General features: G+C 35.7%; 1 protein-coding gene across 1 annotated transcript; it reads right to left on the bottom strand.

Annotated features, from left to right (window-relative positions):
- Nucleotides 1-647: 647 nt before the first annotated feature.
- On the bottom strand, nt 648-8,073 carry LOC135157904 (41 kDa spicule matrix protein-like). The gene is made up of 2 exons (XM_064115057.1): nt 7,862-8,073; nt 648-2,556 (listed from the first exon to the last, which is right to left on the bottom strand). Exons 1-2 carry the CDS (start codon nt 7,963-7,965, stop codon nt 1,800-1,802), a joined length of 861 nt encoding a protein of 286 aa, XP_063971127.1. The 5' UTR covers nt 7,966-8,073; the 3' UTR covers nt 648-1,799.
- Between the last annotated feature and the right edge of the window lie 4,552 nt (nt 8,074-12,625).

Below are 12,625 nucleotides of genomic sequence, written 5' to 3'. Positions count from 1 at the left end.
CGCTATGAAAAAGCCGATGCTGCATCGGCTCGCGGTTCAGAACCGCGAGCCGATTCAAATGCCGATTAAGTGTAAACACGGTAACAGTGATACTTTTACATCGAAAACAGACTGAAATTTGAGAACTACTCTACATGTACGTCACACCTAAACTTTGTGAAACTCCCCTCTCCCTGGGAATGGCCAAGAACAGTTCACCAAAGAACTTAGAATCCTAAACTTTTCTCAGCCGTGTGACCTGTCCTGTTGACGGAGCCAACGCCATTCGGCCAAATAATGTCACCAAAGCCAATAAAAAGCAGTTAGCGTTGCGCTTGCGCAAAGAAGAGTGTTCGTGTGCATAGATTAGCAATGTTGATCGAACTATCTTTCTTCAAACCCCAGTCGAAAATCGTAGAGGGACATGGACCGGGGACATGGAGGAGGCGAATCTAGGGTCCGTAACACAAAGCTTAGCAATCATCTTAGAACATAATTATTTTAACGATTGATTGCATTGACAATGATGTAGGCCCTATAATAATTAATTGTGAAAATCAAGCGTACGATTAATCGCAGACCTTTGTGTTACGGGAGTCTCAACTTGAATTACGGAGTCATGGGGTTCTCAAAGAACAACAAAGAATACAAGTAAGGCAAATTGGATATAAACAGTACGAATTATCTTTATTGAAGTCTTCATTCATTGTAAGGCGAGTGTTTATAAATATGAAAAAGAAAACATAGAAAATGAAGTTTGTCAACTATACGAAGGCAAAACACAATGGAAAGACAGAGACGCCAACAGCTAATAAGAGTATATACTGTTACATGGTTTTATGAATATAATGCACGCATCTATCAATCGCCGTAACGTAAGTAAAGAAAAATATGTAAATTTAGATAATGTTTGCAATTATATTTGGCATCAAGTTAAAGAATAACATTAAAAACTTAGATATTTCGGATTCTTTACGTCGACAACAAAATTATAGTAATTTCCGCTGGGAAAGTAAATTCCCAGATAGAATTATTTATCTTAAATTATAATTTCCTTAAATCAGAAATAGTTTTTATAGATAATCATTTTGAATGTCTCCTGGCTTTTGGCATAGAATCATTATTTTCCAAAAAAAAAATCCAGCTTGTAATAGACCTTATGCATATGACGTCATAATCTCATAGCGCCCTCCCTCAGAGGATATAGGAAAACGCGTAAACAGAGTTGTCAGGGTTGCGCCATTTGCAGATCACCAATACATGCGAGGCAATGTCTTTACCCTCTTAGCTTGCGGCGAGGCGATGTCACTGCATGAGGTCTATCTGATTGCGTTAGTTCAATTTATCGTTTAACGTGTTTACCTATAACTGAAATCGCTAATATCTCATGCAAATGAAGATGCGCTATGAACTGTAATTTAGCTGGGATTAGAAATTAAAAAAAACTCTTGAAATTAGGTCTGAGTCATGCCCATAAACTATGGTAAAGGCTTAAATAGAATATGACGGACTGATTGAAATCACTTTTAACCATGTTAACGAAAAATTGAAAAAGGGGGTGGGGTATTTTTCAGTCTCTGGATTCACGTTTATCATTTTCTTTTTTTTGTTGCTGAAGTTGCATAAAAGAACGATCAGACACTTCCATCATGCTCCTCTTTCTGAGAAAAATAAATCTCTTTTCAAGCGACCAATTACATACACCAAAGACGTCGACACAATAATATTCTGAATGAAGCAGTATCAGCATTTGTACAACTAACAAGATTACCCCTGTTAATGTTCGATCTTTGAGGGAAGCGGCATTGACCCAGAAGAACCTATTGGAATAGACGCGGCTGAGGTTGGTTGGGCTGGTTAGGCCTGGTGGGTTGGTTGGGCTGGTTGGGCGTGTTGGGTTGGTTGGGCTGGTTAGGATTTGGTGGATTACCAGTACCAGGTTGGTTTGGGGAAAATGAAGGATTGTTCGGAGTAGTTGGGCGGTTAGGGCCGAAAGGATTGTTCGGGGTAGATGGTCGGTTAGGTCTAGAAGGTGGTTGGTTTGGTCGGTTGCCAAAGTTTGGGTTCGTTGGTTGTTGTGGCACGAGTAACGACTGTCCTGCAGGAACTTCGCAGACAAAAGCATGTTCGTGTCCTGTTAGTTCCTGGATGTACCAGATAGGTCCCTCCATTGGGGGTATCCTCCTACCGTTTGGATCAACTCGCCCTGGAATTGTACCAAATTCACGTCGCATGACAGGAGCAAAGGCTGACTGTGCCGAAAAAAGGTTTCCTGGATTTACAGGCCAAGCACCACCACCCTGAAACTGGCCGCCATCGAAAGCTGAGAATCCATGTGGAAACGCAGGGGCTCCGTTTTCCCAGTTGAAAGGAGAATGGCTTTTCCATCCCAGCCAGACCTCCCTATTCATTTGATTGTCCTGTGAGAAACTGGCCACCAGTTGGTAGATTTCCATGTTTTCTTGAGGAGACTTTGGAGCAGCTAATGAACCCATGACAGCTGGACCATTTCCACACGGGGTAACCATTTCACAAAACTCGTTGGCCCATTGGTATGCCAGTGGAATATTAAAATACCTGCAAGTGGAAGATATTATGGTTAAATAACATTAAAATGACATTATATTATGGTAATTCCAAAGAAATTCCTATTAACTCATACTGTGTATATCAATTAAATTTGCTGTATATGAGTTCGTTTTCTGCTTCTCTTAGACTGTTTCATATTTACTTTACAATTTGTGTACATGTATTGATGTCTGGACTAGAACCTGTCCTTTTGCCCAAGTTATAGATATACAATTTTGTTCATTTTCAAGTCAGTTTAACCATGGAAAGCCAACTGCGCCACAATTCATTGGTATTGACAGAGAAGATTGAAATAAGGTTCAACCAATTTTTAGAGCAGTGTCAGATGGGCATAATGGATAATACTTGATGATATAATTCACATTATAAACCCTTACCCGAAGCTTGGGACTGACGTCATAAAGACATGAGGCAGTCAAACATTATGTTTATAAACTCTCATTAAGTGTTTGTGAATCATACTTTAAACATAAACATCATCAAACTTTAAATGAGACCGATGCAGGGACCGACTTAAGTTTGAAATCACCTAGCATCACCCAGTGTTCCCCTAAAAAAATACGCCTGGTTTATAAATTTGATCATCCACGTACAAGCGTAAGCCATCGCCTGAGAGCACTTTACTCGGGCCTATACGAACGGCGAACTTTATGACTCATACCATATGCTGCTTTGTAACTATAATGGTCTAACGGATGACAGTCATAATCAAAGTACTAAATCACTCTACTCTATCGAAGTATGATATATGATGAAATACTTTGACGCTTGCTTTCCATAGCGATATTAAATTATTGACCCATGTAGAAACTAAGAACATCAAAGATTTCTGAGACATTATATTATTGCCTGATGCAGAAACATCTTCTTGATATGATATCATGCTTGTAAAGAGGATGTCAGGGTAATACAATCATTTTCATTCAAACATGCTTAGCTGGGTACAGCCACATTCACGAAACCTTCTTCAAACTGACCCATTGGAAATAGCATATTAGGATTTAGTCGGTCTGGGATCGGTTTGCCGGTGAGGCTGAAGCATTAGAACGGATATTAAACATGTTAAATAGTATTACTGCATACAAGTGTTATTCCTGAAAATAAAGAAACACAGCTAACAAAATGAGATCTTAAAAAAATTGACATTACAACAACAAAATGGTAATGGTTTCGATGACGGCAATGATGATAATAACGAAGGTAATGAGAGGGTTTACAAGATGATATTAAATGTATATCAAATCAAATCATGTATATATATATATATTGTTTAATATATCCGTCAGAGATATATCTATATCGCACCTTCGAAAACGGGAAACGAAAACACACATTTAACGCATTTAAGCCCGAACGCTTTCGATCTGTCGCATACAATTTAGTATTGATTGTAAGTTGCCATTATTGAACTTCGATGTCACTCGAAATCCAACAAAATCGAAATTTGCATTAATGTAACCATTGTCCAGAGGGGACCATTACAGGGAGAATATAGCCGTTCTCTGCCATGTCTGTGTCGAAAGAAAACACCCCGATCGCGCGGTATAGGAAGAACGTTCTTCATTGTTCATTAGGATATGCCCGTAGATGATAACTAGCTCCACATGATTAACTAATTATTAGAGTTTGGTGAAACAGTTTCAAAAGTAAGCTATGGATAAAACGGATAATTTTCTCGTGATTTTCGTTTTACATTTGGAAAGGGCATTTAATAAAATCCCTTTTACTGACGAGGTTTATCAACTTGATATTCATAAATATTTTCGGATGAACTTGGAGAAGTGTGCGTCGGCTTCAATGAGCATCTCTACAGCTTACCGAGAGAGGGCGATCATTTGGCTAACCCGGTTTCAATGGGTGAGCAGCATGACATAATTTCTTTTAAATTGGGCTTGCCTTACAAAGCATTATGCGCCATGTTGGTATACCCACTGTATCCTGGTAGGCCGAACTCTCTTTATTCATAGCTCTTCTTGGAATGCCTTAAAAAATTAAGCGACCCGTGGATGCGACGCCACCAATAACAAAATGAAAATAAACATAAAATGGGATAGATTATAATGAAATAAGTGATGGAGAAGATATTCCAATGCGAAGAAATCATAAACAAAATATACTTTGTTATGGATGTGTTTGTTATAGAAACGTTTAGGTGCATGGATAAAGAAAAACCCAGAAGAAATCGAAAAATCCTGCCATACTTTGTATAAAAGGTAGGCATGCTCCACTGGCGAATCCACGGGGGGGGGGGGGGGTGCACAGCCGGCTTGTGCCCCCCCCCCTCCCTTTTGAGAGCTACAATCAACATTTGTGATGCTTTTTTTTCGTCGGGAAAACGTTCCCTCCCCCTTTGGAAAATTATGGATCCGCCCTTGTATGCTCGTCTAAAACTCGTTTTAACTTTTCTCTTAAATAAAATCATTAAGGACATGAAACTCAATTACCGCAATTTTAATTATGTTTCTGCCGCGTTTGAAAGGTGAAAATATTGAAACAAAGAGTTAGCAGAATTAGGCTTTGGAATGTGCTAAAGTGCAAGCGGGTAAACCCACAATATAGAATAAAAAAGAAAATAAAGTATACACAAATTGGTTGGCAGAAAGAAATATAGTGCTTAAAAGTAGCATTAACATCATGAAATAAGAAAAGGAATAAATCGCCGGGACGGGACGTGGTAGAATGGGGCTGCCTGGTGGGCGGGGCTGTAAATAGAGAGTGGATAAGAGGATAAAAGCGTAATAATATACATTGTTATTATTAATGCTTATCACGCATCCCTCCACTAAATTGATGAAAGAGAAAAGCTGATAAATGCCTATGGGAATACAAAAAATGTCGAACAGAGGACAGAACCCCTTTCCTTCTCATTATAGTCGTCCTATACCACTCTACCATGACTTTTGACCTTAGAGAAGGGATACAGATGGAAGGGTTCTGTCACATAATCAGTTGCGTTTAAAAGATGCTTCTGATTGGTTTAAAAAAAAATTGTTGAATATGTATTATTAATTTAATAAATCAATTTACGTTTATTACGCCGATAAAAATATAAAACAAATAGATTTTACAACCCTATGGAATAGTTAAATTAATGAATAAATTACTAAATAATTAACTAAATAAATACATTTATAAATAAATAGATGAATAAATGAATAAATAAATTCTCTCCGAAGTATGCCCTTGGCCACTTTTCATAAAATATAAGAAATGTGTAAAATATAGGATGGAAAATGATGTTGATGAGGGGTAGGGGTAAAAAGAGGGTAATTATGGTGAAGTAGATTGGCAAATGAGTGAATCTTAAAATCAATTTTGTTGGCATTTATTGTTTGTAATTTGACAGGTTTGAATTCAAGTAAGTCGAACTAAATAAACTAAAAATCCAGATTTAGTAAAATGAGATTTGTTGGAGCGAAAGTTAAACATTAAAAGAAATCCAGATTCCAAAGTGAAGATAAAACTCAGCCAATCAGATAGGTTGAAATAGGTCGATTGAAAGGAAAACGTCGCATACAAAGAACATACAAGCAACTGTTAATAAAGACAACAAGGCAAATGAAATGCAGAATACCAGGAAAAATAAAAAGGAAAACAAAACAAAACAAAATAAAACAGATGAAGTGAAATGCACAATACCAAGAAACATAAAGAAAAAAAACAAAGAGAAAACAAAATAAAGGGAAAATGTGACAAAGTGAACTACACAAGACCAGGAAAAACACAAAAAATACAAAGAGGAAGGGAAACATCACACCAGACATGAGTAAAATTAACCGAGAAAGGAATTAAGAGTGATTATCTTACCTTTTGAGAGTAGGCGACTGGCATCGAAGGCCATCCTCGCGCATGCGTAGAACGATCTTGAACCCCTCCCACAAAAAAGTAATTGAGCCTTGAGCCCATTGAGCTGTGACGTCAATCCGTAGAACTATTCAAGTCTTCAACGTTTCATCTGGTGAATGAACTAATTTTGTCAAAGTCGTTGATTGTTTTTTGTTGTTGCTGTTTTTAATTCATAAAGAGGAATCTCTTAAAAAGGTGGACGATGATTCACAAATCATTGAGTAAAGCCCGTCAAAACAAAATACAAACAACATTTTGAAACTAGAAATATCTTCGAAAACAGCAAATCATTAAACAAAATAGAGACAAATCAACAAAATAGAATTAACCTACTGGTTTTCTTATTACGTCATAGAGAACAACATCCAAAAATAAAGCAAACAATTTCCTGGCAAGACGTTTCATGTTAGCTACAAAGAGAAAGAGAGAGAGAAAGAGAGAGAGAGAGAGAGGGGGCGTGGGGGGCACTGGAATAGCAAGAGAGAAAAGAGGGAAGGGGAGCGATAATGTTCGATAAACTTGATTAAAAAACAATGGAGGAAAGATCATTGTTAGAGAGCCAACATAAAGAAACACACAAAATATATCAAGAATCTTTTTAGACGTTAGAATAGTTAGGTTAAAAAGGTTATAAAGACAGAAGAGAAAAAAAATGCGCTGCCATATCTGCACATTGTAGTATGAGAGAGAGAGTGAAAAAAAATGGCGGCGCAAGAGTGAGCGATTCGAAACCGGAAGCTGGTATCGTTTCTTAAACGATAGCTATATTGGCTCAGTAAAATATCGGTAGTAGCCGTGACGATACCTCTTGGCTGATCGAGACCGATGGAAACCAGTATACCGGTACAATTATACCTAAATTTTGGCTCTGTACCTACATGTCTTTGGAAATAAAAGTTTTGTTCCAAAAGCGTCAAGATATACATTAGTCGTGGAAAAAGGTTAGTGGCGATCATTTTGCTGCATAAATATGTTATAAATGTTAGAGCATGTTATTATGTCATTATGATAGAGTTAAGCAGCATGAGATATTATTTCTCGAGTGGAAATTAAAGCTGATTTTTTAGGGACATGCCTTTTTTAAATGTATTGGCATTTGGTGCAAGGAAATCGGTTAGTAAAAATCAACGAGGTATTTTTCTTCGGGTTTTAATTTTCATCAACAAGGTCAATGTGACTTCCTCCTTGCTATACTTTTTAAAACTTTAATCTTTCCTCAAAGCACTGCCACTCTCGATCCACAAAGTCACCTTGCCCGGAAGAGATGATTTTGTGAGGGCGTCGGCTTTTATTAAAAATTTATATTTAAATACTGCAGACCATACACATTTGGTAAGCTACTTTATGTAATAGGTACGCAGTTATCACCGAATGCTGGTTTAATATTGGGAACTGGAAGAAACGGTTATCCTTGGGATAATAAAAGCTTTAAAATGTATAAACATACCTGTAACATGACGCACCGGAGCTACTCCGGACATAGTATGCAGGGCAGTCTTGACCTGTAGCAATGGCTACAAGACTAGCCAAAATAAGCAAAAGTCCCTTCATCGTTCCGTCTCAAACCTGTGGCAATCTGGGTACAATATTTCTTTCTTGATTCTCGGACTGAAGAAGAAATGGGATTGATGCATTCACAACCACCAGCAAACTCGAATGAGAGCCCTAGCCGTACCTCCGAACCTCGCGCACAAAAGGCGTAACCCTTCCCCGAGCTCAGTATTCCGATGGGGGCGTGGTCGAGTAAGCTCAGGGCACGCCCCATGCGCAGATGAAGTGTGCAAAAACCCCAAAGTGGGCTTTACACTTTTGACCAATGAGAGGGTTTGGTAAGATTGACGCACATCCAGACCTAGCCGGGGTTCCGAAAGGGAAACTTGAGTCAGGGGCTTTGGGATGAGCGCATAATTACCCATAATGAGTGTGACTTCCTGTAGGGGTGAGGGTGTGTGTAGGCGAATGTGGGTGTCCATGTGTATAAGGAATCTGTAATATACGGTGTGCATAACTATGGGGCCTCCTGAGCAATGTTCCTCATGTGGTTCAAGATATGCCTAGTTATATTCTATGACATACACCGACACCAAGGCTCACCCTAAAATCTCAGTTAGTACTTTAATTCCCCATACGTAATATGTGTCACCCAGTACAAGACTTTGCAAATGAAATAAAAAGATAAGACTGTAATATCTTTCCGAATTTATTCAAAGGTCACCAAAACTTTTGAATAGCATTTATTTCAAGTATTTTCCTTTGGGTCTTATGATTAGTATATTATCTGAAGGTCGGCAGCATTGGGAATCACAAAATTGTTGAGTTCAAATTATGACTCACTTGGTGAACAAAAAAGGTTGAAAATAATGTTGATCCATAAACTTTGGAAAACTGTAATAGATGTTTCATCATTTTTATTCAAAGATTTTTCATTAGCAATAATAATTCAATAAACATGAAAAAAGTCTATGATTAATGTAAGGCCTATGTAAGTTTATTTTGGATTATTTGGGTAAATTAAAGATAATAAATAATGAAAATATATAGATCATATACAATTTGTATATCATAACTGTAAAGATTATAATGTGATTTATTATTGATCTTATAATTACTTATCTAAAGTAGAAATCGAAATGAAATTGTTCGTAAGAATTTTTCACTCGAGCTTTAGTAATATTGTGCTCATTACAGATAATGATAGTCCTAGTCTTTCTATTAATATTCCTCCTCATATACAGAAACAACAAAAACAGTAATATAAACTGTAATTTTGCTCCTAATGATAATAATGATAATAATAATGATGGTGATAAAAATAATAATAAAAATAATAATAATAAATAATAATAACAATAATAATAATAAAATAAGAAGAAGAAGAAAAAGATGATGGTGGTGATGACGATGATGATGAAGAAGAACAAGAAGAAGAACAACAACAGCAACATTGGCCACAATAATATCTGTTAATACAAACTTTTTCTGTATAGCTGAAAGGAGATAATTAAGAAGATTTTTGAATAAGGCAATTTAAAATAATTGCTCACAAATTAGAAGATTGAAAAAGAAAAGGAAGAATAAGTATTCCTGAGAAAATAAGACATGACCTGTCTGGACTATACAGACTGGTATTGATATCAACCTGTTTTCTCAAAAGTCGTCTAACCTTAGACTGCGGCCTAATCACGCTAATGTCTCGCCTTACTTCAAATGAATACTAATTCCAAACATTAGCCGTTATGCTAATCACACAGATTATACACAGGACACCCAGACATATACGCACACTCACACTCCATCCCACCCCCACATACCTAACTCCAGTTGCGTACACGTGGGAGGATTGGGGCACTTGCCCCCCTCCCCCCCCCAAAAAAAATTAATAAAATAATGGCTAACAATAACAAGAGAAAAGAAAATAAAGGGAAAGAGAGAATGGTGAAAAAATATTAATTTCTGCATATTATGTCAAAATCAATTACAAAATTATTTTTTTTTTTTAAAGATGTTTAAATATTTGCTCACTCGCTTCGCTTGCTTCCAGTTTAAAAATAATGATTTTTGCCGGTTCAGCTAATCTGGTCCCGTCAAAAATTGATGGCTCATTACGTAACTTCCCAATACACACACACACAATACTTTAAGATATAAGCTAACTGATTATATAAGCTAACAATTGATTCAAGTGATGACCTAAAGACAACCAGGTCTTGTTTGAGACCATGTCTAAAGTCAATTTAAATCTTTGTATGGCACGATGATGATTATAATGATCATTATAATGACATCATTAAGAATCAAATAATAATATATACAAAAATGAATTATGGCTAGACTCCAGTTGTCTGTACGTAATCGATTGATTTAAATAAAATTATCAAATAAACGTTTGCAATTTCGTTCATAAAAATATCGGATATAGTTCATTCTTTGCGCATTTATCATATATAGTTAAAACGATTAAAAAATATACGTTATTTAAAATATGCCCTAATCACTTTTACCACATTTTTTTTTTCACGATTACCTGAATACAAAAAACAATCAACATATTACGAAGAAACAAGATTCTTTTACAATACAATAATTTGTAACAAAATGTTTTGTTACTCTATAGTTGAGGGTCTGCCAGAAAAGCTTGATATGCGGTATTAAGTATGTGTTCATCATTTAATTATCGTTTAATGCAATCAATTAACAATAATTATTGGCTATGCCACGGAAACAATAGTCGAAGAGGTTAATCAAACTAGGTACCCTGAAATAGCATAAAGTTAATGAAAGGGTTTGATATGGTTTTGTGATTGTATAATGGTTAATGATGAGATAGAAAGAAGTGTTCAGGTCGACTAGAAATATAATTGAATATGTAAATATATATATACATTGTAAACTCCACACATTGTAAACTCCTGAAGAAGACGGACGACCGTCGAAAATTTGAGCGAACAATAAAAACTTTATTGGCAATCAAAGCATTATCAACAGCATTATTTTTTTACCTTACTGAAGCCAGTACGTAAAACTTCAAGATATATGAGAAGAGAAACCTAATACTGATTTTGGTGTGGTGGTTATAGCAATGTTTATGAAGACAATGATAATAATAATAATGGCTATAACAACAATAATTATACAAATACTAGTGACCATAATGATATGATGATAATGATTTCAGTTGGAGCAACAGGGAAAGTTTACGTAAAAACAATCAAAAGAGCGCCAGCTATGTTTCAACCTGTTTTCTTTCATGCAAAGCTTTTGACTAACATATGTATTCCTCCATTTGTTCGTTTTTTCTTCTTTTAATTATGTATAATGATGCAGAAAATGATTTCAATTATGTTTATATAATTGCATCAACTACCATGAACAGTATACATACATTTCTATTTCTGCTTTTTTTCATATACTAATTTTATGGAAAAGACTGTATGTATTTCATTTCCAAAAATAATTATGATTAAGAGCTCAGTTGCAAAAGGGGTTAGGTCCATTTTTCATCAAATTTGTTTTTTTTTATTTGGTCTCAATGTATAGATTTTAGTAGCTCTATAACATGATACCAAAGAAAAGTTGAAATTCCCATTAGAAAGTGAACAAAAATGAAAGAAAAGTCACTTTTTTTTCAAAAGGGATTAGGTCCATTTCTGTTTGGTTGCAAAAGGGGTTAGGTCCACAAAGAGTTTTTTTTTGGAAAAGAATATTTAAAAAAAATTGAAGACAGGTAGATTTATTTTATAACCAATTTTATGTTCACATGGTAGGGTATCATAAAAATTTAGTTTCGCATAAGAATATTGCAATATGGGAGAATAAAAAAACATTTTATTCGAGTGGACCTAGCTCCTTTTGCAAACCGAACTCTTCTGAAGAGCTGGGTTAGGTCCATTTTTCGCAAATTTTACTGTTTTTTTGTCTCAAAACCTATAGAATTTTAGTCGCTCTGATAATACCAAAGAAAATTTGAAATTCACATGAAAACGTGAATAAAAGTGGCAAAGAAAAATCACTTTTTAATCATAAGAGATTTGATTCATTTCAGTTTGCTTGCAAAAGAGGTCAGGTCTAATATCATAGTTTTTGAAAAAAATATATAGAAAAAATTGAAGACAGGGAGATTTCACTTATACCCAAATATGTTCACATGGTAGAGTAGTACATCATGACAATTTAGTTTCTCATAAGAATTTATCAATAAGTGAGAATTAAAAAAAAAATGATTTTTTTTTTTCTCGGAATGGCCCAAAATGGACCTAACCCATTTTACAACCAAACTCTTCATTTGTTGATAACCATTATGTTGGTCATATAATTTCACATTATTCTGTAGAAATAATTTTTTGTTTAAATATGTGCAGTCATGGCATGAGTTGACATGAATGAAGTTTGGAGTTAACCTGTTAACTGCAATAACCTATGGCTTACATGGGTCGCGTTACCGCGGAGCTCAAGAGGCTTCGGTCGCCCTTCTTTCCAGTAAGCATGTTCACAAATGTACAAACAATCATCTAATTGTGCTAGTCCCCCCCCCCGCCCCTACATTAGAATTGTTAGGCGATAAGAAATACATTGATAAAGATCTATTGTTCACCTAGTTTACGGAGACCGAACGATGTAAAATAATTTGTATCTACACAGTATAAGGGAAATCACACACATCCAATGCCGTCTGCTAAAAAAACTTCGTTAAAATATCATTTATAGGTCGATA

The sequence above is a fragment of the Lytechinus pictus genome, unplaced genomic scaffold (assembly GCF_037042905.1).
Source record: "Lytechinus pictus isolate F3 Inbred unplaced genomic scaffold, Lp3.0 scaffold_20, whole genome shotgun sequence".
Classification (NCBI taxonomy): domain Eukaryota; kingdom Metazoa; phylum Echinodermata; class Echinoidea; order Temnopleuroida; family Toxopneustidae; genus Lytechinus; species Lytechinus pictus.
This window is presented reverse-complemented; position numbering and strand designations above follow the sequence as displayed.

What these genes read in the sequence shown, in the direction of transcription:
- LOC135157904 (XM_064115057.1), bottom strand. Translation starts at nt 7,965, where the DNA reads ATGAAGGGACTTTTGCTTATTTTGGCTAGTCTTGTAGCCATTGCTACA. An exon ending in TCCGGTGCGTCATGTTACAG is followed by an intron (nt 2,557 to 7,861) that starts GTATGTTTATAC and finishes TTCCACTTGCAG; the next exon opens with GTATTTTAATATTCCACTGG.